The 24,066-nt window shown below is 38.7% G+C and overlaps 2 protein-coding genes across 3 annotated transcripts in view; both read right to left on the bottom strand.

Annotated features, from left to right (window-relative positions):
- The window catches only part of LOC149576352 (putative copper-transporting ATPase HMA5), an 89,835-nt gene that overhangs the window by 8,085 nt on the left and 57,684 nt on the right, over window positions 1-24,066 (bottom strand). The window lies entirely within an intron of this gene.
- On the bottom strand, window positions 6,820-9,076 carry LOC149576353 (uncharacterized). 2 transcript variants are annotated; one of them, XM_089816977.1, is made up of 4 exons: window positions 8,930-9,076; window positions 8,183-8,821; window positions 7,673-8,078; window positions 6,820-7,541 (listed from the first exon to the last, which is right to left on the bottom strand). In XM_089816977.1, exons 3-4 carry the CDS (start codon window positions 7,704-7,706, stop codon window positions 7,216-7,218), a joined length of 360 nt encoding a protein of 119 aa, XP_089673103.1. In that variant the 5' UTR covers window positions 7,707-8,078; window positions 8,183-8,821; window positions 8,930-9,076; the 3' UTR covers window positions 6,820-7,215. Both variants share the same exon structure in this region; 1 of them encodes a protein (XP_089673103.1).

Raw genomic sequence — 24,066 nt, 5'->3', positions numbered from 1 at the left:
TAAGTTTGGTTGCTTGTTGTCATTATGTCAAACATTGTGTTTGCTCAAACTCTATGATCTAGAAGTCTTCTATATTTGGAGAAGTAAGATTGTGTGTTTGGTATTTTAGTGCTACTGAGCTTATAAAACAATTGATGAAGTCATGGTAGGAGTTTCCCCAAAGGAAATGATCCAAACCATGCAGGACGAGTCAAAACAGTAGAAATAACAATCTTAGACACAAAACAACATAATGGACATGCTAAACCAATATCATTATCTCAGAATCAAGGATTTACATCAAATTGGCCTACATCATTCAATTTACATTATGATGGTGCACATGCTTGATTGCAACAAAAATCTATATCCAAACTCTAGATCCAACTTAACTACTTCAATCTCTAAGCTCCCTATCCTACAAAGGAACAACAACCACAGATATATCCATGATTGTAAGCCACAAGTTGACCAAACCAATCACATTCTCCAAGAAAAAAAGAAAACATATTACAACATATAGAGCAAGACCTAAATCCATAAGAGATCCTCCATATAAGGATGAAATTCTTGGCATAATTGATGAGGTTGATAGAATAAGCGATGATGCAAAGAAGAAGTGATGATTTAATTGCATGATGATTAGTTATTGTATTGCCATTGATGTCAACTATTGACCTACTGTTCTTAGTATGTTGCCAAGAATAATTGAGTGGATGCAGTGAGTGAAGAGAGGAAAAAGATGATCGGTGAAGTAACAATGCAACTAATATGAGCAATTAGTGGCAACTGATGGGTTATTTGATTGGTTTAATGAATCCATGATGAATGGAGTGGAACGATTACAGGAGGATGTTACTAGATAGTGAAGTTGATAAAAAAAGATAAAGCATTTCCACGATGGAAAGATGATAGGTGAGATAGTTTCAGGTTAGACAAGTGATCAGTGAAGTTGTGACAGATAGGTTAAAGAAGAAATAGACAGGTTAACAAAGAATGAGTTCTTCGGTAATGATCGGTTAATTGGAATCAGTGAAAGATATCAAGGTTGCAATGACTTATGATGAGTTATCTATAATGACGTGACATGGATATACATTTGGAGGTGATTTCAGACATCACAAGTGATCGAGATGAGTTTGTGAAGAAGATTCTAGAGGAAGCTCATGATAGGTCAAAATGTGTCTGACCTCTAGCACAGAACACTATGAATTTGTGGTGTGATCATGAAAAGTGACGAATAACATACGATAACATCTTTTGGCTATTGGATCTGAGCAGGATATTTGAATTTCCAAATTGTAATATACGATGAAAACCAATATAACAGGTGAAAGAAGGTGCGATCCAGACAGAAAGTAGAGAAGTGAGTTAAGAAGAGTAAGACAACTTAAGTGAATTTGAATAGGCAAAGGTAGTGCTATTTCACAGATCAATCTTTTTTTTGTTCCCTAACAATTACAATAGGTGAAACCCCTTAACCAAGTGGATCCTAACAGGTCCTCATTGCAAATCCTTTAACAAGATGGCACTTTAATTTGTGTTTAAAGTTTGTTAACCAAGCTACTCCTAATAGGGTAAAGCTCCTAATAGAGCTAGAACCATAGTTAAACCGGCCTAGGGGACAAGGAGACGGGGGGACAAAGAGGCCTCAATTTGGGGATGATAGGGGATAGCGGCAAGGAACGGGAGGGAGAGACGGGTGGTATATAGTATACACTATTCATATGATACTTAAAATGCTAATTATAAAAAGATATATACCAATATAAGACATAAATATGAAATACAAGTTCATCATGACAGCTATTGCTAGTTTAGTTTTACATTGCATTGAACATTGAACAATGATTCATGAAAAATAAAAGAGATCTAAGTTCTAACTTCTAATTTCTATCAAAAAGATTAAATAATTAAGTAATTTCAAAAGTCATAGATATCTATTGTCAATTTAGCAAAAGTATGAGTATCATTATCTCATCAATCATTCAATGGCATCATAATCTTAATTACATCAAATAGCATCAACCATGATATGGTCACAATGTTCAATGTTTCAACTTTCAAACTTCAAATATCTGAGTCTCAAGTACAAACTACAAGACCAAAAGACAATACATCAAGTACTAATGGCCCAAGGGCTGCCAAAATGCAGTAGAGGCTTCCTAGAGGCCTCTAATCATCCTTGTCAATCTGAGGCTTAGGCTCAACAAATAGTAAAAAAAAACGTAAAAAAACCTTTTAAATGTTTTTTTTTTGCATTTTTTTATGTGCCAAAAAGTGGGATAGTCGATCATCTCCAACTGGGTTAAGGGACGCGCCCCTGTCCCCGAGTCCCTAAACGGGGACGCAGGGATGTCCCCCTCTCGACGGTGAATTGGTGGCACCGCTTGGTATGTGGGAACATCGTCCCCCTATCCTAGGTGCGTCCCAATCTTGGGTGTGGCACCCAAAAACAGTAGGGATGTATCCCCCTGTTACTGTGGCTAAAAGTAAATTCCCTAACAAGGTGGCACTTAACCGTGTCTTTGTAAACTCCTAACAGGGCGTAGTTCAGAAGAGTGCAAATTATATGTGAGTACTAACCCCCACCGTGGTTTTGATCCAAGTTGGGTTTTGGCGTAACCAAAATATTTGTGTCAAATGTGTGAATGATTTTATGTATTGGAAGTTCCATTTGATGCTTTAGGTTTGATTATTGCTTGGTGGTTTGAAAGGTGAAAAAGTTGTTTGATTTTTTATTACTAACTCAACCCTCTCAGTAATCTAATCACTTAGGACTATGTTCCCCGGAGATGCATACCTGACCTAAAACCCAACATTTCAGGGACGAGGACGTCCCGAGGATGGGGGGATGGGTATGGGACGTCCCCTAGCCGTCCCCAAAAACTCAAAAAATGTAGGGGACGTTTCGGAAACGTGGGGATGCCACAGGAAAAACAGGGGGACGGCCAGTCGTACCCGGTACGGAAAGGGGACATCTAGACGTCCCCCAACCGTATTGGGTACGATTGACCGTCCCCCTTTTTGTTTGCATAAAATTAATGAAAGTTAACATAAAAAAATACTTTAAAGCTTCCAAGTTGGTCGGCCAGGTGGGCCCCACCCCTCCAAATGCCCTAAAAGGTTTAAACTCAACACATTTTAGTTGTTTTTTCATTTGTTTGGTTTCATTTTGTGTTGCAGCTAGTTGGAGTTTTCATCTTGCAAGAAGAGGAGGTGATATTTTTGCTTCCAAGAGCTTGACCAAGGGTTTGATCTTCTATTTTGTGCACCAAGTATGAAACTCTTTATGCTTCCATCTATCATTTTTTAAATAGATTTGCAGCTTGCAAAGTCTGATTTTTTAATTATTTCTTCATTGTTTCAGCTCATATATCTATTCATATTGCATATTTAAACCTCAAGAGTCAAAACAAAGCACAATGAGTAGCAGTGGGAGTACGAGTAGTAGTAGTGAACAAGAAGATGTAGTTGGGGTTGATGTTGCTAGTAGTAAGACTAGGAAAATACCAATCCTGAATCTGATTTGTTTAAATGCCCTTCCACCATTATGAAGAATTTTGCAAAGGGTCCTTTCAAAGAAAAAAACCTCTTCTCCAATATGTCACACCTTGGGCAAAAGATAAAAAAAATTCGAGAGGGACTAGGGTGTGGAATTGCCATGTTTGTCTTGATGATTTTCTGGGCAACTATACAAGAGTGAAGTCACACTTTTTAGGTCTTCCATGCCAAAGAGTCAAAGCTTGTCCTAACTTGACTAATGAACAAAAATTAGAATGCCAAAGATTGCACTTAGAGGCTGAAATGGAGAGGCAAAATTTGACAGTGACATCACCATCTATTCCCTCACAATCATCTAGGCATATATCATCCACCAATGCTACTAGTGGTAGCCCTACTAAGTCTAGAGGGAAGAGAAAGATGAGTAGTGGTGAGAAGGGCTCGGTGGAAAGTATGTTCAATGCACAGGCAAAGGAAAAGTGTGAGGCATCCATTGGTAAATTCTTTGTTGCTAATGGTATCTCATATAATGTAGCCCATTCCACTTATTATAAACAAATGGTGAAAGATATTTTGAGCATGAATTCCTCATTTGTACCCCCTAGTGAGCATAAGCTACGAACCACCATCCTAGATGAAGAGTACTCAAAGGTTGCTTTGTTATTTGAAAATATGAAGCACACTTGGGTTAGGACGGGCTGCTCTATTGTGATAGATGGGTGGACTGATGTTAGACATCGGCCACTCATCAATATCATTGTCACATCCCTTGCTGGCTCTTATTTTTTGAAAGCCGTAGATTGCTCAAAAAAGAAGAAGGATGCAAAATTCCAGTTCACCATTTTGAGAGATGCCATAGAGGAGATTGGATCGTCTAGTGTTGTACAGGTTATCACAAATTCTGCACCTGTGTGCAAATCAGCTGGTTTGATGATAGAGGGTGCTTATAGGCACATCTTTTGGACCCCTTGTTGTGTTCATTTCTTGAACAATGCATTGAGAGATTGAATGGGTGAAATAGGTGGTGCTAGAAGCTAGAGAAGTGCAAATGTTTATTTGCAACCACCACACTTCACTTGCTCTATTCAGGTCCTTCTCTAAGGAGGAGTTTCTCAAACCAGCCGAAACAAGGTATGTCAATTTTAATTATAGTTTACTTTTAGTTTGTTTTAACTTTAAGTTATTTAAAAAATTTATTAATAAGTTTACTTACATGTGATGCTTTTAGTTTTAAATTTTAATCATTAATGTTTAAGTTTAAATTTATTAATATTTTAATTTATAATTGTTGCTATAGGTATTGCACATATTTCATCTTGATGGAGAGGATGATTGAGGTGTATGAGGCCCTTCAATTGATGGTGGTGAATCTAGAGTGGGGATGATGGTCTAATTCTAAGTCCTCTAAAGGAAAAGTGGTGAGGCAAAGGATCCTTGATGAGAGTTCGTGGTCCACAATGAAATAAGTTGCTGATTTTTAAATTTATTATTAGTCTTTTGCTTGCTGATTTTCCTACTAAGTCTTAAAATTCTTAAAATTATAATTATGATTTTATTTTTTGTTTGCATCTTGTAGATATATTTGCTCTGTCATAGCAGCCATTGTAGATGTCATTAGATATGCTGATACTGACGCTCCTAGTTTGGAAGAGATCTATGAGACTATTGATAGCATGTTGGGGAAGATGAAGAGAATTGTTGCAGCAAAGGATCCTACATTGGGGTTTTATGAGGAGCATATTAGGCCTATTGTGACGCGGAGGTGGAACATGATGAATACCCCACTTCATATGGTAGTCTTTCCTTTAAATCCCAAATGGTATGCACAGTTGGGTGGAAGAGGCCTCTCATGTGATGATCTTGAGGTTTTGGATGGCTTCACAAGAGCAATTGATAAGATGTATTCAACTCAAGATGCCTCTACTCTTCATGCACAGTTCCTTGACTTCACCAACCTTTGTGGCCCAAACTTGGGTAAGCCACAAGCAAGGTTGGATAGAGTTGTTTTGGCACAGAGAGATCCTATTGGATGGTGGACCTGGCATGGGAGAGATACACCTAAGTTAAAAATACTTGTCAGTCACCTCGTTGCACAGGTTGCTAGTTCCTCAACTACAGAGAGGAATTTGTCCACATATTCATATATCCACTCTATCAAGAGGAATAGACTTACCTCTAAAAGAGCGGAGAAGCTAGTGATAGTGCATCGTGCTCTTCGACTTGCCAATTGTCAAACTCTACAGTATAGGCAGACACCAACTTTGCGATGGGATGTTGAGCCTGTGGATGTGGCCCAGATAGATGAGGATGACACAACACCAGGATTGGTTAGAGTTCCATTAGATGAGACTACACTTCCTATAGAGAATGATACTGAGGACTTTGATTTTGATGCCATGACAGTAGAGGCAGAATAGGAGCAGCAGTCTGCTTCATTTTTCTACGTTTTGCTTTTTATGTTGAACATGAATATGATTATGATACATGGATACTTATTACTTTATGGTAGCCCTTTACCCTTTCGGCCTATAGCTTTGGGCATATTTTAATTTTGATTTTCAGATTTATCATAATTATCATTATAACATTGTGATATTGACAATTGTTCAGTGTTCACTAATATTGATATGCATTTTGACAATTGGGTACTAAAATCGAATATTATTTCCTAGATGACATTCAAATGTTGTTATGGTCCTATAATGTTTAAATGACATGATTTGTGCTTAGTTCCATATGAATGACATGAATATTTGCAAATTTCAATGTATATTTTAAAATTTCCCTATATATATAGCGGTCCCCGTTTGCCATCTCGAAAACTTGTCCTGCCATCACCCGTCGTCCTTGTACTGGAACCTCAAGGGAACATAGCTTAGGGCCAATAGAATGTCATGAGATTGTACAAGGAGGTCATCCACGAATGTAGGAAAATCGAACAATGTGCCATTAAGCTTTGCCAATTGCAAAAATAGCTTCACAAGATCAGAAAACCAAAGTAACGTGAATCGGAATCGGCACGGCCGAATCGAATCGTGAATCGCCCGTGAATCGGCGATGAATCGGCAAATTTGAAAAAACCTTTTAAATGTAAAGATTTTAACAATTTAAGACTTATTTCATGCACCCTTTATTGAATATAACTTAAAAACACTATAACATTATCAAATAGAATCTAACATACATAAACATGAAACATAAAATCCATCACATACGTAACTATGTTATCATTATGTACTAAAATGTAAATTGTATGCTAGCTGAAGTAAATAAAAATCAAATGATCATAATGATTCAAATCATAGAATCAGTAAGACGAAATCATGAAGATCTATAAGACATCAAATCATAAATGTATGTATAAATCTAAGATGAAGATCCATGAAAGTTTGAAACATATGTCTATCAGTGATTCAGTATCACTATCAATATCTATACAGTGTAAACAAAATATAGAAACAAGGCTCCAGCTCAAGCCTCATCATCCTCATCATCATCCTCTAGCTCTGCTGCAGCCTCAACCTCAGCCTCTGAGTATCCAGTTTACCTATGAGAAAGGCGTGTAAGGTAGGTCCTAGAGGACCGCCGAGCCATGTCTCCTACATGGGCAATGGGCTCATGAATAACGTCACTAGGGCCTGTGTCTGTGTGTGCGCGTGTGCGTCTACCAATGCCTGAACGTGCTCTAGTTGCCTCCTCTGCCCTGGCCATAGCCTCAACCTCTACATCCACCTAGTCAACCCACACGCGGTCTTCCTCAGTGAAGACTGGGTCCACGATCTCTGTGATCCACTCTGATTCTGGATCAATCTCCTCCAGAATGATCGGAGAAGAGTCAGCGCCCAAAATCTGTCTGATCCTAAGATGAAGGTTGTAATGAACAAAGACAAGATCATTCAACCTCTGCACTGTCAACCTGTTTCTCCTCTTCGAGTGGATGTGCTCGAACATGGACCAACTGCACTCACATCCAGAAGAGCTGCTCGGTTGACTCAGAATGCGGATGGCAATTTTTTGAAGGTTTGGGGTTGTGGCTCCAAACATTTGCCACCATCTATCTGAAATAAGGAAAAAACAAAAACAATTAGTCTCATTTACAAATTACAACTCTAAAATTAATGCATTATATAATCAACTTTAAGTTTAGAATCTAGATTCATGAACATTGAATATATTATTTAATTTTTACTTGGTTGTATTGTTGTCTGAGCATTTATGGCCATCCTGCCAGAGAAAAGTGGCCCCTCCTTATTGTTGAACTGGTCTAGCTCAACAATCGCAGCAGTGCTATTTTCATCGCTACTCAATCTCTGAATCACTGTGTATAAGCCAGTGAGAACCTCCGCATCCGCCTTGAACTCAGGACGGAAACGAAATGCCGGATTCAGATAGTAAGCTGCTGCGTGGATGGGTCGATGGAGCTGATTCTGCCATCTCCTATCGATGATGTCCCAAATAGGGCCATACCTCTCCTACACTCCTGCATATTGGGCTCTGATGGCCGCCTTGGCCCTATCCATGCCCTCATAAATGTAGCCCATAGAGGGCTTCTCCCCATCAGCAGTTCGTAGCAAAGCTACAAGGGGCTCAGTGACCTACATATAAAGTAAAACAAAAAAATTGAGTCAAAACTTAAATATAAAATAATATAACTTAAAGTAAAAGCAAAATACTAAATGTTAAATTGCAATAAATTTACCTTAAGGATTTTTCTAGCGGGTTTCCAAAAACCATCCTCATCAAATATGCAATCCGCCACATCTAACCCTTCAGTGGTCGTAGCATAGGAAGAGCAAATCCACTCTTGCCCAACAAACATGCTCCTCAATCCATCCCTTGATGTCAACAAAGACTGCAAGGTGATGAAATTCGAGGCAAACTTCGTGATACCTGGGCGAGCTAACTCCTTGCCTTTTGTGTACTTCCTCATTGTGCTAAGGACAAATGCATGATTATAAATGAATTTGCATATGTTTTTTGCCCTTTCCACACATGACTTGACAAACTCAAGTTTGCCAATTTCCTCCAACATGAGGTCAATGCAATGTGCCGCACAAGGAGACCAAAATATGATGGGGTGCCTCTCCATCAAAAGTTTACCTACAACAATTTTAAGTCAATTAGAAACTCAAATTTCAAAATTCAAATAAATTTATTTTCAAAACTTGCAAAGTTAAAAGTTTACTTGCTGCAACATAATTTGTTGCATTATCCATCACCACTTGAATCACATTTTGTTCCCCCACCTCTGCTATAACTTCCTCAATAGCCTCACATAAATATGTGGCATTTTTCACGTGTGCGGAAGCATCAATGGATTTTATGAACATGGTATATTCTACAAGTAACAAAACAACGAATTATAATATTAAATGGATCATTAACGAATTAGCATTCAACAAATCAAAATTTACAATGTATGTAGGAAAGTAGAATGATCAATCACCTCCACAGGATACAAGAAAATTGAGGAGTGTTCTATTCCTCCTATCGGTCCAACCATCAGTCATGATGGTGCAACCCTTTGCAATCCATTCCTTTCGGTTCTCCTCGAGGTCAACCCTCATGTCCTCTACCATCTCATCCAGGAGGTATCTGCTCAACTCAGCCTTAGTTGGGGCTTTAAACCCCGGACCACAAATAGCAACTGCATCTATCATATTCTGCCAATAAGGAGCCCTGTCACAAATAAAAGTTTAGATGTCAAAGACTCAAATTATAAAACAAGTAGATATAATTAAAGTTTTACTTTTACTTTTAATTTTAACTTTAAAGAAAACAAAGAAAAAAGAATCAATTACTTGGCTGCAATAAATGGAATGTTGCAAAAGTACCAAACTTTGCATATCTCCTTTCTGGTAGCATCGTGAATCTCCTTGTTCAAACCCATGCCCTCAAGCGTGGGTTGGGAACCAAGAGTAGTGCGGGGCACAAAGTAACTATCCATTCTGTTTTTTCGCACTCTAGGCTGCAATAGGTTGGTGTGGGACTCTGTCTCAGTATGTGATCGACTAACACTAGCACTAGCACGAGCAGAAGAACTAGGATAAAAAGGAGGCCTAGAAGAACCCTCTCCAACACAACCTACGGATGCGGAAGCTGATGCAGATGCAGATGCAGATGTGGATGCGGCTGCGGATGCGGGAACATGGGAGCCAATACCCCTTAACCCGTCAACTTGCATTTTCCTATTTGCCTTGTCTTTTTCAATTTTTTCTAATGCCATTAAGTAAGTGCATTTTGCCTCAGGAGTTTGGTGAGTGCAAACTGTAAAATCGTGTCCAGGTATAGCAACAATGTGGAATTTCAATCTATAAATACCCCCGGAAGTTGTTTTTTCTTTACAAAACATGCATTTTGTTTGATATTTGGTTCTTCCACGAAACTCTTCATTATATTTCCAACATTCATCTTTTTTACCCATTGGAATTTGCAAAAAATGAGAGTAAAGGCTGCTGCAATAAATTTTTTTATGTAAAATATCAAAGTTTGAAGCTAATAAAAATTAGAAAACAACAAACCCTAGCTTGCAACTTAGTAAAAATAAATAACATTCAAGATTTACACTAAAATTCTTGAAAACTATAGAAATTTAACAAAAAACGCATAATACACTAAAAATTTAACAAAAAATGCATAATACACTAACATGCAAGAAAAAAATAAGCACTTACCTCTTGCAAATGAGTTGAGGAGTGTTGATATTGACTCCTTAATGCTCCCAAAGCAATTGATGGGCTCCCCAAATGGCCTGCTAATCTCTTTGGTGCTCCTCCTTCTTGCCGGTTGGAAACCTATGGCTTTTCTTTTCTCTTCTTCTCTCTCACTTTTCCTCTTTTCTACTCATGCTTAACAAATAGAAGGCCCTTTAGGGTTATAACAAAGAGAATAGGTCAAAAACAAAGTGATTTTTAAAAAAAAATCAACTTCCCTTTTTACATGCCGCGGGTGATTCATGGCCAATTTTTAAAGGCGATTTTGGCGATTTTTACATGAATCTCCTGAATCAGAGATTCAGGCGATTCATGGCCCAGAAATCGGCGATACCGATTCACAATGCAAAAAAAATCGCCCAGCATGAATCTGGTCGTGGAATCGCCAATTCAAGCGATTTTTGGGCGATTCTCGTTACTATGAGAAAACCCAATTTGACCATTAGAAAAAGAACAACAAATAGAACCAAATCCAAATTGAAGAAATCTCTATTAGAAAAGAACGGATTGAGATGCAAACCTAGACACGAAATCTATTGGAACCCTTAAACAAATCCTCAGCTATGCAATTCAAAGAGAGACAAACTGAAAAATCGACTCCAAAAGCACTAAAAATGGAACAAATAGGAACTAAAACAAACAAATATTTTTGGTAATGCAAGGTTGCCAATGGCCCAAGGATGTTCTTGAACCAGACACCCAAGCTGAGTAAAGATATTCCATAAGAGGAACTTATGAACATTTGCAAGACTCATAACATAAATCCCATGCTCATTCTTGATACAAATATCTTCTCTAACTAAAACCTTCATTATCTACAAGTTGGCTACTACTGTCAGATTCACCAAATTTCTCTAAATTATATTATAACCTCCATCACTAGATAACAATTGTTTACTACTCTTACTGCCTCTGCTTTGCTTATCCATCTTGATCAACTTGCCTTTGCCACTAGTTTTTACTCAAACCTTGGCAAGTAAAGTCTACTTCTGTTGCTGCATATTTTTATCTTTGTCATCGCTCAGTAAACTCTTTCCTTCAGATCTGATTACAAGATCGTTTTGTATTTTATCAACCTCTAAGTTGTCCTCAACAATTTGCTTCACCTTATTCCCTAATTGATCTTCAAAACCTTGAGTCGCCAAACAGTAAGTCTTCATAAGACTCGGGTTCCTTGCACTTCTACCCTCTTCCTCCTGCAAAGAAACTAAAGTGACCTTTTGCCCATCCTTTTCTATTGAGATCATGTTTCTTCTACAATCATGCATAGCTCCTCTTTCATATTGCCAAGGTCTACCTAATAGAACATGACAAGCACTCATGTTAATCAAATCACATAATACCTCATCCTTGTCAGGTCCAATATTGAAATTAACCCAACACCGCTCTCTGACTGCACCATACGGTCATCCTGAAACCAACTTATCCCATAACAACAAGGGTGTTTAAGTCTCCTTAAGCCAAGATTCAGTACCATCTCTTCAAATATAAGGTTATCAATACTACCTTTTAGAAATAGAGATTTGGTTGGCACTCAAATGTATTGATGCATTGTTTATGTGTTGTATTGATGACAAGTTTTGTTATTGATGACAACATATGTTTATGTGATCATGACAGACAGGTTTTTTGTATATCACATGATGATTTTTACTACAACGAAGTTGGCATATGATAGATTAAGCTATGTGAGCTTAGATTTGTGTAGAAGGATGAGTTTAGATATCATTCCTATGTTCATTGGATCTTATGTTGAGTTATGGATGAGTTACAATATGTTTGTTTAAGACTAGTAGTAGACTAGTGTATAGGAATAATGTCAAAGATAGGTGGTAGCATACTTGTCATATCCAATTAGCGAGGTGGCATTAATATCAACGACCTTGGATTGTAGTAGAAGACTTGGTGCAGCTATGTTTGTGATAGCAAGGGCTTGTGATTTTTCTGGAAAGGTCGTTGTTGTGGAACGTGCAGTATGTTTATTGGCAGCCAACTGTGTTGAGGAAACGTATTGGTTATGTAATGACCTTGCTCAAGTCTGACCTCAAAATGCTGATTGAAAGCTCAAGGAATTTCGTTAAACAATTCACATGCAAACTTCTAACTTGCTGGTCTGAGTTATCAGACTGATTGTATGCTTGATAAATGTTGAAAGGAGACTTCAAATGATTACAATTCAACACTTTAATGTCTAAACTATCGTCTAGATGCATATACAACCTCCTTTTTATCATTTACAATGCACTTCAATGATTTCTATATGTAAATTATTCATCTTCAGCCACTCGACATTATGTCAAACAATTGGCATACAATGGGTATATGACTTATAATATTTCAGTTTGCAAGGTCTGCCCTTTGACTGAAAGAAGGTGATGCAAATGTTTAATAATGAATGCCAAATGATCTAACAATGAGCTGAGAATGAAATGCACTTTCCTTCACATGAGATCCTAATGAATTAATGCATACCCATAGCCAAGCACATTTTTACAAACACTTGGCATGCAACCCAATACTTTAATCAAAATGAACATTATGCCAGACAATAGACATGCAACTTATCAATCCATTTATTGACTAACAATTTGCATCCAATAGTGACATAGATTAGCCAAGACTCTTGGCTTTGCAATGATATCTCATACAATGCCAAAATTTGAAATGAAGAATAATCATCTACAGCTGCAACACAATCAATTTTATGTGCAATACAAAATCTAACTTCAATGTTCACCTGCAGCAGCTCAATAAAATGCACCTATGTAATCATGAAAATGCATGTAAATCACAAAGGAACCTGATCTTTCAAATCGCCATATGCCATTGATGAAGAGGTAGGCAATATCACATGAAATGATGATCTCATAAGCCCAAATTGAATTTCTGAAGTACACGCCCCTATTCTTGCATAGGCTGATCAACCTCCATTACAGCAGATTATGAAGGTCTGAAAATGCAATTGAAACTTTACAAAATACTATAGCGAACACTATAGCGACACTGTAGTGGAGCACTGTTCACGGATAATGTAGCAACCAACACTATATCTAATTTGCAAGTAATAACCTTTAAACCCTTTATTCAGAAAGTACAATAATACATCAGCTATTGTACTCAAATAATTTCCACAATGAAGCACAAGATTGGACTTTTGAAGTAAAGCCCACAATCAGCAATAATTCAGCTGGTATTTCATCGTGTCAAAATTGCGTAACCAATGAGGGTTTTCCTCCCCAAAGTCCTCCAATGGCTGAAACCCTAGCTGGCTTCTCCACCAAATAATCACATCAAACAATCATCAATTCCTGAATGATGAGAATGAGGCCCATGATGTCTATTTATACTTTTTCCTCAAGAGGTTGGCCCAAAATCTAAAAACTTCTAGAAATTATTTTATTTTTATTAAGTGACTTTATGATATATTAGTCACTTTATTAAATTAATTAAATATAAAGTTACCTTTTGATTTTTATTTATTTGATAACTTTATAAATAATTAACTTAATACCACTTATTTATTTAATTAAAATAAATAATTAGTCATCCTCATAAAATATTCATTATTTTGGACAACTTAATTAATTAAATTAATTAAATCAAATTACCTCCAACACAGGGACATTACAGTCCGCCCCTCCTGAAATTGCTTGTCCCCAAGCAATCTCAACAACAAATACCATTCTCCTCCACCTAGATCCCAAGTGAAGACCTGTGTAATGTCCCAATCATCACCAAACAGCTCCTGTGAAGAAATCATCAGCATCAACAGTACAAAAATCAGCAACTGAGAAACTGCACTAAACACCCAAACAACTGACATAACTGAAAAAATCATTTGAAGAACAACTCTAGATGCCGATAGAAGAAACCACTCTACGGAACTCAAGCCAACTGAAACATTGACTCTGTCAAAACTCAAGTCCCTGTATAACTGACACTCGCACCCAACTACACTGTGGATATGACAACAGCCATAGGTACCTGAGTCACTGCCACCAAATCCAATCTCTGATAAACTATCCTGGGTGTGTCGATACTGCAGGCTGTGTAACTTGCAACTGCCAATTCCATCTACAAAAGATGGTGCCAATCCATCCCATAATGGATGGTAAGAAACTGCAGCCGATCTACACCTGCGTGAAATCAAATCTTCTATCTCTAGGTCAAAAAAAAAATGATGAGCATACCCCATCGTATAATGCCGGTAGGAAGCCCCAAACTCCACTACTGGCTCACCATCACTGAATTAGGAATCAGCAAATGGCTCCAATCTCTGACTTCGAGTGGCTGTAAGCTAGATAGGAACCTGTGCAATCTGCTCAACAAACCCCACCTAAAAATCCCTGTGAGGTAGCATAATAGAAAGGATCACTATAATCTCCCCAACCAATCTGCAAATAGCACTAGTACCTCGGATGAGAAAACCTTCTGACACTTTATGCGAGTCCAGACGAACACTTGCACTATCCAAAAAATACTCCATGAACGGTTTAGTGCAGTAAAAATTATATGAGGAAGCATCGACATACTCCCTCGCACACCACAACTGATCCCTCTGTAAAGGTGGCACGACCAACTGTACCACACTGTCATCTATGTGAGAAGAATCAATCTGGAGACTCAACTCCACTAGTATCCCAAACTCATCAGGACCAGATACTCCCAAATCCTGAACATGTGTGTCAGCCCCAACAACATGTTCCTCAATAACAACTATAGGAGCGTACTCACCACCAACCACCTCAATATACAAATGAATTGGGTCTGGGGCTGGTGTAGACCGCAAATGCTCCAACTCCACGATCACCTCCTCTAAGTGAAACTGCGACTCTTGTAGATCTCGCTGTGTGTCCTCGAAAGCCTCAGTAGTCGCTGTGAGCTCCTGGGTAAGCTCACTCACCTCCTCCTCATGATCCAAGAGTGCCTCATAGGCTGTACTCCCCCACTCAACCAGGTGATCACAATTGGCTACCAACTGTAAGTAATCCTGTCTCAAAACCCTGACAACTTCATGCAAGGCATGAACCTCTGTCGAAAAAAGGTAACCACCGCTGCACTCATCTGTCATAGAAGCGCCCCAACCAGTAACGGCCAACAACTGACAAGCTGTATCAAAATGCTCAAGAGCAGTAGTGATATCTCTTTTGCCAACTCTCAACTGGCTGGTCACATGGTGACTCTGCACTACAGGCCTCCTATGAACCATCGCAAATACACTATCCACACTATGAGAGAAAACTGAATCAAATGAACTCCCCTCAAGATCACCAACAGAATGCAAGCATTGGACTCATCCTCATCTAACTCCGAAGAAGCTACTGCTGAAACTATCTCATCATCACAATCTCCAGCTCCCTCGTCCTTTGCAACTAAGAGTCCAGATCCTGACAAATATCATCAAGGGTCACTGACAAAGTAACTCCCTCAACTGAGAAGGTAGCCCTGGCTGAAACAAACTCCTGCCACTCAGACTCTACCTCATCCTCATCTATGGGTTCCGACAACACTGAATCAAGGAACCCATCTCCACCAACTGTCGACGCTATATCTATGCCCAAAGTCAGAAATAAAAATCCAAATACACTACAGTACTCATCATCCTCACTCACAGCAACGGATGAATCTGGAATGCTAGTGTATATATCCTCTATTGCATCTCCTCTACCGACTTTGACCACGTACACAACTCGATGTCGACCTGTGGATAAGCTATACTGTAGCATGGAGTGTCATCGGACAAAACATCTATAACACTCCCATTCTGAGTGTCGTCACTAGAAATCTCCATGCTCACATCCTCAGCATAGGAATATAACACTGTCTCCTATACCAAACCCATACTGTGACTGCTATCATAAATATCAAAACTATCAGAGCTCAAACTCTCCTCGCAGTCATCACTCAATATCATACAGAGGGCATTGTCACCAATGCAACTCATAGCATCCTCGAAAGTGTCCTCAGAGGTGTCCATACTAACAACTCTCACATCACCTGCAGGAATCTCAACTGCAGACATGGATCGCTGTACACATGACTCATCGTCAACCTGTACACCAACAATGCTGAAATCAAGTGTCCCCTCTGTAACACTCTGATCACTAAGTACACCACTGGGAGACTCCATAGAAGCCTTGGGCCTATCTGAGGAAGCCACTGCCTCCTAAACTGGAGCCTTGCTACTGAAGCCGACATAAACATCCCCAATGACAATTCCCTCCGAAGAAGAATCTGAATGATCAGAGATGACTACAGCATCAACTGCCTCTGTAGAACCCACAGTAACTGCTCTGGGAGCCTCAACCCAATGATGCTCAACACTACTGTCCTCTAGTGGCACAAAAACATCCACTGAGTCTGGTGCAACAAAACTATCATCAACACTACGGATGGTAATAGCAGGTGCTAAACTAGATAATGGTATATCAGCATCACAATCAGCGGATGAAGAAAACTCAAGTCTTCTCTCCTGCGAATCCAATGTCGGCCTACTAAAAGCAGAAGTAAAATATCTCGCTACTCTGTCAACTGTAGCCAGATCCAACAATCTCTCTGCAAGTCACTGCTGATGCAATCTTAATTTCTTGACACCTTCCACCAAAGCATCTAACTCTGTTCTCTTCCCTCTACTACTGTGTCGACTTCTCGAACTTAACCTCCTGTATCCATCCACGGCTGGGAAATAGAAATGCTGATCACTCTGATAATAATCTCATACAAATAATGAAATCAATTCCCACAGGATGGCGAGATCAGAGCTCTGATACCACTGTAATGACCCTACTCAAGTCTGACCTCAAAATGTTGATTGAAAGCTCAAGGAATTTCGTTAAACAATTCACATGCAAACTTCTAACTTGCTGGTCTGAGTTATCAGACTGATTGTATGCTTGATAAATGTTGAAAAGAGACTTCAAATGATTACAATTCAACACTTTAATGTCTAAACTATCATCTAGATGCATATACAACCTCCTGTTATCATGTACAATGCACTTCAATGATTTCTATATGTAAATTATTCATCTTCAGCCACTCGACATTATGTCAAACAATTGGCATACAATGGATATATGACTGTTATAATATTTCAGTTTGCAAGGTCTGCCCTTTGACTGAAAGAGGGTGATGCGAATGTTTAATAATGAATGCCAAATGATCTAACAATGAGCTAAGAATGAAATGCACTTTCCTTCACATGAGTTCCTAATGAATTAATGCATACCTATAGCCAAGCACATTTTTACAAACACTTGGCATGCAACCCAATACTTTAATCAAAATGAACATTATGCCAGACAATAGACATGCAACCCATTTATTGACTAACAATTCGCATCCAATAGTGACATAGATTAGCCAAGACTCTTGGCTTTGCAATGATATCTCATACAATGCCAAAATCTGAAATGAACAATAATCATCTACAGCTGCAACACTATCAATTTTATGTGCAATACAAAATCTGACTTCAATGTTCACCTACAACAGCTCAATAAAATGCACCTATGTAATCATGAAAATGCATGTAAATCACAAAGGAACCTGATATATCAAATCGCCATATGCCATTGATGAAGAGGCAGGCAATATCACATGAAATGATGATCTCATAAGCCTAAATCGAATTTCTGAAGTAGCTGCCCCTATTCTTGCATAGGCTGATCAACCTCCATGACAGCAGATTATGAAGGTCTGAAAATGCAATTGAAACTTTACAAAATACTATAGCGAACACTGTAGTGACACCGTAGCGGATCACTGTAGTAGATCACTGTTCACGGGTAATGTAGCAGCCAACACTAAATCTAATCTACAAGTAATAACCTTTAAACCCTTTATTCAGAAAGTACAATAATACATCAGCTATTGTACTCAAATAATTTCCACAATGAAGCACAAGATTGGACTTTTGAAGTAAAGCCCACAATCAACAATAATTCAGCTGGGATTTCACAGCCTCAAAATTGTTAGGAATAAGGTGTCTCAACCTTGTATAATTCCTATTCTTATTATTTGTTTTGTAAAATGTTTTTCTTGCAAATAATGTTGATGTGTCGACATCTTGAATTGTGTGTAAGGAGATCATGGCTAAAATGGCTACGATGGATTCCTATGACACGTAAGAGCTATCTTAGGAAGATTCAATGACAGTTAAAGACATGTGGCAACTAAGATATTTGAGTACTGCGAGAGGGTGTATTGTTGGTACTGCGAGTTGCAATTGGAGTCTTCTGTTGTTGCTGTTGAGCTTGCACTGCAACTGTATTGTAACCTTTTGTTGAAGATAATACATTGTGCAGGTTCTGGAGGGGTGGGGTTGTTTTACCGAAAAGAAGTGATGCGAGAGGGTATATTGTTGGTACTGCAAGTTGCTATTGGAGTCTTTTGTTGTTGCTGTTGAGCTTGCACTGCAAGTGTATTGTAACCTTTTGTTGAAGATAATACATTGTGCAGGTTCTAGAGGGGTGGGGTTGTTTTACCGAAAGGTTTTTCCCCATTGGCAAATCTTTGTGTTATGTGTTTCTTTCTCTGTCTATTTTCTGTATGCATAGTTGGCTGCAATATTGTTGTTTACATGATTTTGAATCTATAAGTGTAGAAGATTTTAATAGGATTTGCATCATACTTTCCTTATGAGATTAGTGTAGGAAGTTGTTTCCGCACCTAAGTTTCCTTACAAAAATTGCATAACCAATGAGGGTTTTCATCCCCAAAGGTCCTCCAATGGCTGAAACCCTAGTTGGCTTCTCCACCAAATAATCACATCAAATAATCATCAATTCTTGGATGATGAGAATGAGGCCCATGATGTCTATTTATAATTTTTTCTCAAGAGGTTGGCCCAAAATCTAGAAGCTTCCAGAAATTATTTTATTTTTCTTAAGTGATTTTATGATATATTAGTCACTTTATTAAATTAATTAAATAAAAAGTTACCTTTCAATATTTATTAATTTGATAACTTTATAAATAATTAACTTATTACCACATATTTATTTAATTAAAATAAATAATTAGTCATCTTCATAAAATATTCAGTGTTGCCGGAACCCATAGATGAGGATGACGTAGAGTCTAAGCAGCAGGAGTTTGTTTTAGCCAGGGCTACATTTTCAGTTGAGGGAGTTACTTTGTCAGTGACCCCTGATGATATTTGTCAGGATCTGGACTCTCAGTTAGTTGCAGAGGACGAGGGAGCTGGAGATTGTGATAATGAGATAGTTTTAGTAGTAGCTTCTTCGGAGTTAGATGAGGATGTCTGATGCTTGCATTCAGAGTGTGGAGGTGTACTCAGATGTAAGTACATTGAGCGTTGGTGATGTTGAGGGGAGTTCGTTTGATTCAGCTTTCTCTCATAGTGTGGACAGCATGTTTGAGACTGTTCATAGGAGGCCCATAGTGCAGAGTCACCATATGACCAACTAGTTAAGAGTTGGCGAGAGAGATATCACTACTGCTCTTGAGCATTTTGATATTGCTCGTCAGTTGTTGGCCATTACTAGTTGGGGTGCTTCTATGACAGATGAGTCCAGCGGTGGTTACCTTTCTTTGGCAAAGGCTCATACCTTGCATGAAGCTGTCAGGGTTTTGAGACAAGATTACTTACAGTTGGTAGCCGACCGTGATCACCTGGTTGAGTGGGGGAATACAGCCTATGAGACACTCTTGGATCGTGAGGAGGTGAGTGAGCTTACCCAAGAGCTCACAGCGACTACTGAGGCTTTGGAGGACACACAGCGAGATCTACATGAGTCGCAGTTTCAGTTAGAGGAGGTGACTATGGAGTTGGAGCATTTGCGGTCTACACCAGCCCCAGACCCAGTTCATTTGTATATTGAGGTGGTTGGTGGTGAGTACGCTCCTGCAGTTGTTACTAAGGAACATGTTGTTGGGGCTGACACACATGTTCAGGATTTGGGAGTACCTGGTCCCGATGAGTTTGGGATACCAGTGGAGTCGAGTCTCCAGATTGATTCTTCTTACACAAATGACTGTGGTACAGTTGGCCATGCCACCTTTACAAAGGGATTAGTTGTGGTGTGCGAGGGAGTATGTTGATGCTTCCTCATATAATTTTTACTGCACTGAACCATTCATGGAGTATTTGCTGGATAGTGCAAGTGTTCGTCTAGACTCGCATAAAGTGTCAGAAGGTGTTCTCATCTGAGGTACTACTGCTATTTGCAGATTGGTTGGGGAGATTATAGTGTTCCTTTCTACTATGCTACCTCACAAGGATTTTGAGGTGGGGTTTGTTGAGCAGATTGCACAGGGTCCTATCTAGCCTACAGCCACTCGAAGTCAGAGATTGGAGCCATTTGCTGATTCCCAGTTCAGTGATGGTGAGCCAATAGCGGAGTTTGGGGGTTCCTACCGGCATTATACGGTGGGGTATGCTCATCATTTTTCTTTTGACCCAAAGATAGAAGATTTGATTTCACACAGGTGTAGATTGGTTGCAGTTTCTTACCATCCATTATGGGATGGATTGGCACCATCTTTTGCAGATGGAATTGGCAATTGCAAGTTACAAAACCTACAGTATTGACACACCCAGGACAGTTTATCAGAGATTGGATTTGGTGGCAGTGACTCAAGTACTTATGGCTGTTGTCATATCAATAGTGCAGTTGGGTGCGAGTATCAGTTAGACAAGGACTTGAGTTTTGACAAAGTCGATGTTTCAGTTGGCTTGAGTTCTGCAGAGTGGTTTCTTCTATCGGCATCTACAGTTGGTCTTGAGATGATTTTGTCAATGATGTCAGTTATTTGGGTGTTGAGTGCAGTTTCTCAGTTGCTGATTTTTGTACTGTTGATGTTGATGATTTCTTTACAGGAGTTGTTTGGTGATGAATGGGACATTACATAGGTCTTTACTTGGGATTCAAGTGGAGGAGAATAGTACTTGTTGCTGAGATTGTTTGGGGACAAGTAATTTTAGGAGGGGCAGGCTGTAATGTCCCCATTTTGGAGGTAATTTGATTTAATTAATTAAGTTGTCCAGAATAATGAATATTTTATGAGAATGACTAATTAATTATTTTAATTAAATAAATAAGTGGTATTAAGTTAATTATTTATAAAGTTATCAAATAAATAAATATTAAAAGGTAACTTTATATTTAATTAATTTAATAAAGTGACTTAAATAAAATAATATATCATAAAGTCACTTAATAGAAATAAAATAATTTCTGGAAGCTTCTAGATTTTGGGCCAACCTCTTGAGGAAAAAGTATAAATAAACATCATGGGCCTCATTCTCATCATCTAGGAATTGATGATTGTTTGATGTGATTATTTGGTGGAGAAGCCAGCTAGGGTTTCAGCCATTGGAGGATCTTTGAGGACGAAAACCCTCATTGGTTACTCAATTTTGAGGCTATGAGATACCAGCTAAATTATTGCTGATTGTGGGCTTTACTTCAGAAGTCCAATCTTGTGCTTCACGGTGGAGATTATTTGAGTACAATAGTTGATGTATTATTGTACTTGCAACAGCTGATGTATTGTTGCATTTGATGGAGAAGTTACTTCGGCAACTGATGTATTGCTGAGATTGATTATGTTATTGAGCAGGATCATTATAGACCTTCATAATCTGTTGTCACGGATGTTGATCAGCCTATGTGAGTCTCATGTTTTTGCTCATACCTTTCGATTGAGGAGGTCAATCATTTTGAGTATTGTTGCATTCAATTCCTATCGTCAAGACAATCATTTTAGGGGCAAATTGGAAGGCGTTTGGTGCTGCAATTAATTATCTAAACTTTTGTCAGGCAAGAACAGGGGCAGCAGCTTGAGTATTTCGATTTGAGCTTGGAAGGTGCCTATCACTTTGGATTTTTATTGTTTCTTCATCAACAACATTGGGCGTCATCATTACTAGGTCCTTGCATTCACTAAGTGGTTTGCATTGTCATCATAGGCATTTTAATTGCTACTATAAGTGAATACTCAAAAAATCAAATTTGGCACTATTGTCAAACAATTGTAAGCCAAGAGTCTTGACCAATTTATAGCATCATTGTAGTAGACATTTTATTGCAAAGAAGGAGATATAAGTTGTTGATCAACTACTATTGTAATTGAATATGTTATTGCCATTCATGATCAACTTATTAGTTTGCATGCCAATTGTTTGTAAAAATGTCAATTGGTTGTAGGTTCTCGTTTTTTGACATAAATAATGTTATAATTATGCATACCAAATGTTTGTTAAAATACCACTTCGCTGTAAGTGCATAAATGTCATCTTAGGTTGCATCCAAAGTGTTTGTCATAATTACTAGTTGCTGTATCTGCATATTGCAAGTAGTTTCAGTCACATATATGCATTGAATATTGTCAAAATAAGTTGCATATTCATCTTAGGTCATTGTTTAGTCAATTTAGAGTCATTTGTAAACATTCTCATTGATGCTAATTGAAGAAAAGAGTCATTAAAGCAAATTGAAATGTTATATCAGTCATATGACCGTTGTATGTGAAGTGTTTGACGAAATTCTTTGAGCCTTCAATCAGCATTTTAATGTCAGATTTGAGCAAGGTCATTACAGTGGTATCAGAGCCAGGTTCTTGCAATCCTATGGGAATTGATGTCATTATTTGTATGAGATTATCATCAAAGTGATCAGCATTTCTATTTCTTAATGGATAGATACAGGAGGTCGAGTTCGGGAAGTCGACACAGTAGTAGAGGGAAGAGAACAGAGTTAGATGCTTTGGTGGAAAGTGTCAAGAAATTAAGATTGCATCAGTAGCGATTTGCAGAGAGATTTTCGAATCCGGCTACAGTTGACAAGGCAGCGAAATATTTTACTTCTACTTTTAGCAGGCTGACATCGGGTTCGCAGGGGAGAAGACTTGAGTTTTGTACCATTATCTAGTTCAGCACCTACTATTACCACCCGTAGTGTTGATGATAGGTTTGTCGCAACAGACTCAGTGGATGTTTCTGTGCCACTGGAGGACAGTAGTGTCGAGCATCACTGGGTTGAGGCTCTCAAAGCAGTTACTGTGGGTTCTACAGAGGCAGTTGATGCTGTAGTCATCTCTGATCATTCAGATTCTTCTTCGGAGGGAATTGTCATTGGGGATGTGTATGTCAGCTTCAGTAGCGTGGCTCCAGTTCAAGAGGCAGTGGCTTCCTTAGATAGGCCCGAGGCTTCTATGGAGTCTCGCAGTGGTGTACTTGGTGATCAGAGTATTACAGAGGGGACACTTGATTTCAGTTTGGGCTCCAACATTGTTGGTGTACAAGTTGACGATGATTCATGTGTACAACGATCCGTGTCTGCAGTTGAGATTCCTACAGTTGATGTAAGAGTTGTTAGTATGGACACATCTGAAGACACTTTCGAGGATGCTGTGAGTTGCATTGGTGATGATGCCCCGTGCATGATATTGAGTGATGACTGCGAGGAGAGTTTGAGCTCTGACAGTTTTGATATTTATGATAGCAGTCACAGTATGGGTTTGGTACAAGAGATAGTGTTATATTCTTGTGCTGAGGATGTGAGCATGGAGAGTTCTAGTGACGACACTCAGGATGGGAGTGTTATAGATGTTTTGTCTGATGACACTCCATGCTACACTAGAGCCTATCCACAGGTTGACGTCGAGTTGTGTACGTGGTCAGAGTCGGTAGAGGAGATGCAGTTAGAGGATATATACACTAGCATTCCAAATTCATCCGTTGCTGTGAGTGAGGATGATGAGTGTTGTAGTGTATTTGGATTTTTATTTTTGGCTTTGGGCATAGATTTAGCGTCGACAGTTGTTGGAGATGGGTTCCTTGATTCAGTGTTGCCAGAACCCATAGATGAGGATGAGGTAGAGTTTGAGTGGCTGGAGTTTGTTT

The sequence above is a fragment of the Cupressus sempervirens genome, chromosome 1 (assembly GCF_028749045.1).
Source record: "Cupressus sempervirens isolate cs-2001-9-10 chromosome 1, ASM2874904v1, whole genome shotgun sequence".
Taxonomy (NCBI): Eukaryota; Viridiplantae; Streptophyta; class Pinopsida; order Cupressales; family Cupressaceae; genus Cupressus; species Cupressus sempervirens.
Note: the sequence above shows the minus strand (reverse complement) of the source record. Positions and strands in the feature narration are given on the sequence as shown.

Excerpts from the sequence above, each read along its gene's own strand:
- LOC149576353 (XM_089816977.1), bottom strand. The coding sequence starts at position 7,706 with ATGGCCATAAATGCTCAGACAACAATACAACCAA. Across the intron at positions 7,542-7,672 it reads TCAGACAACAATACAACCAA|ATAGATGGTGGCAAATGTTT; the intron begins GTAAAAATTAAA and ends TCCTTATTTCAG.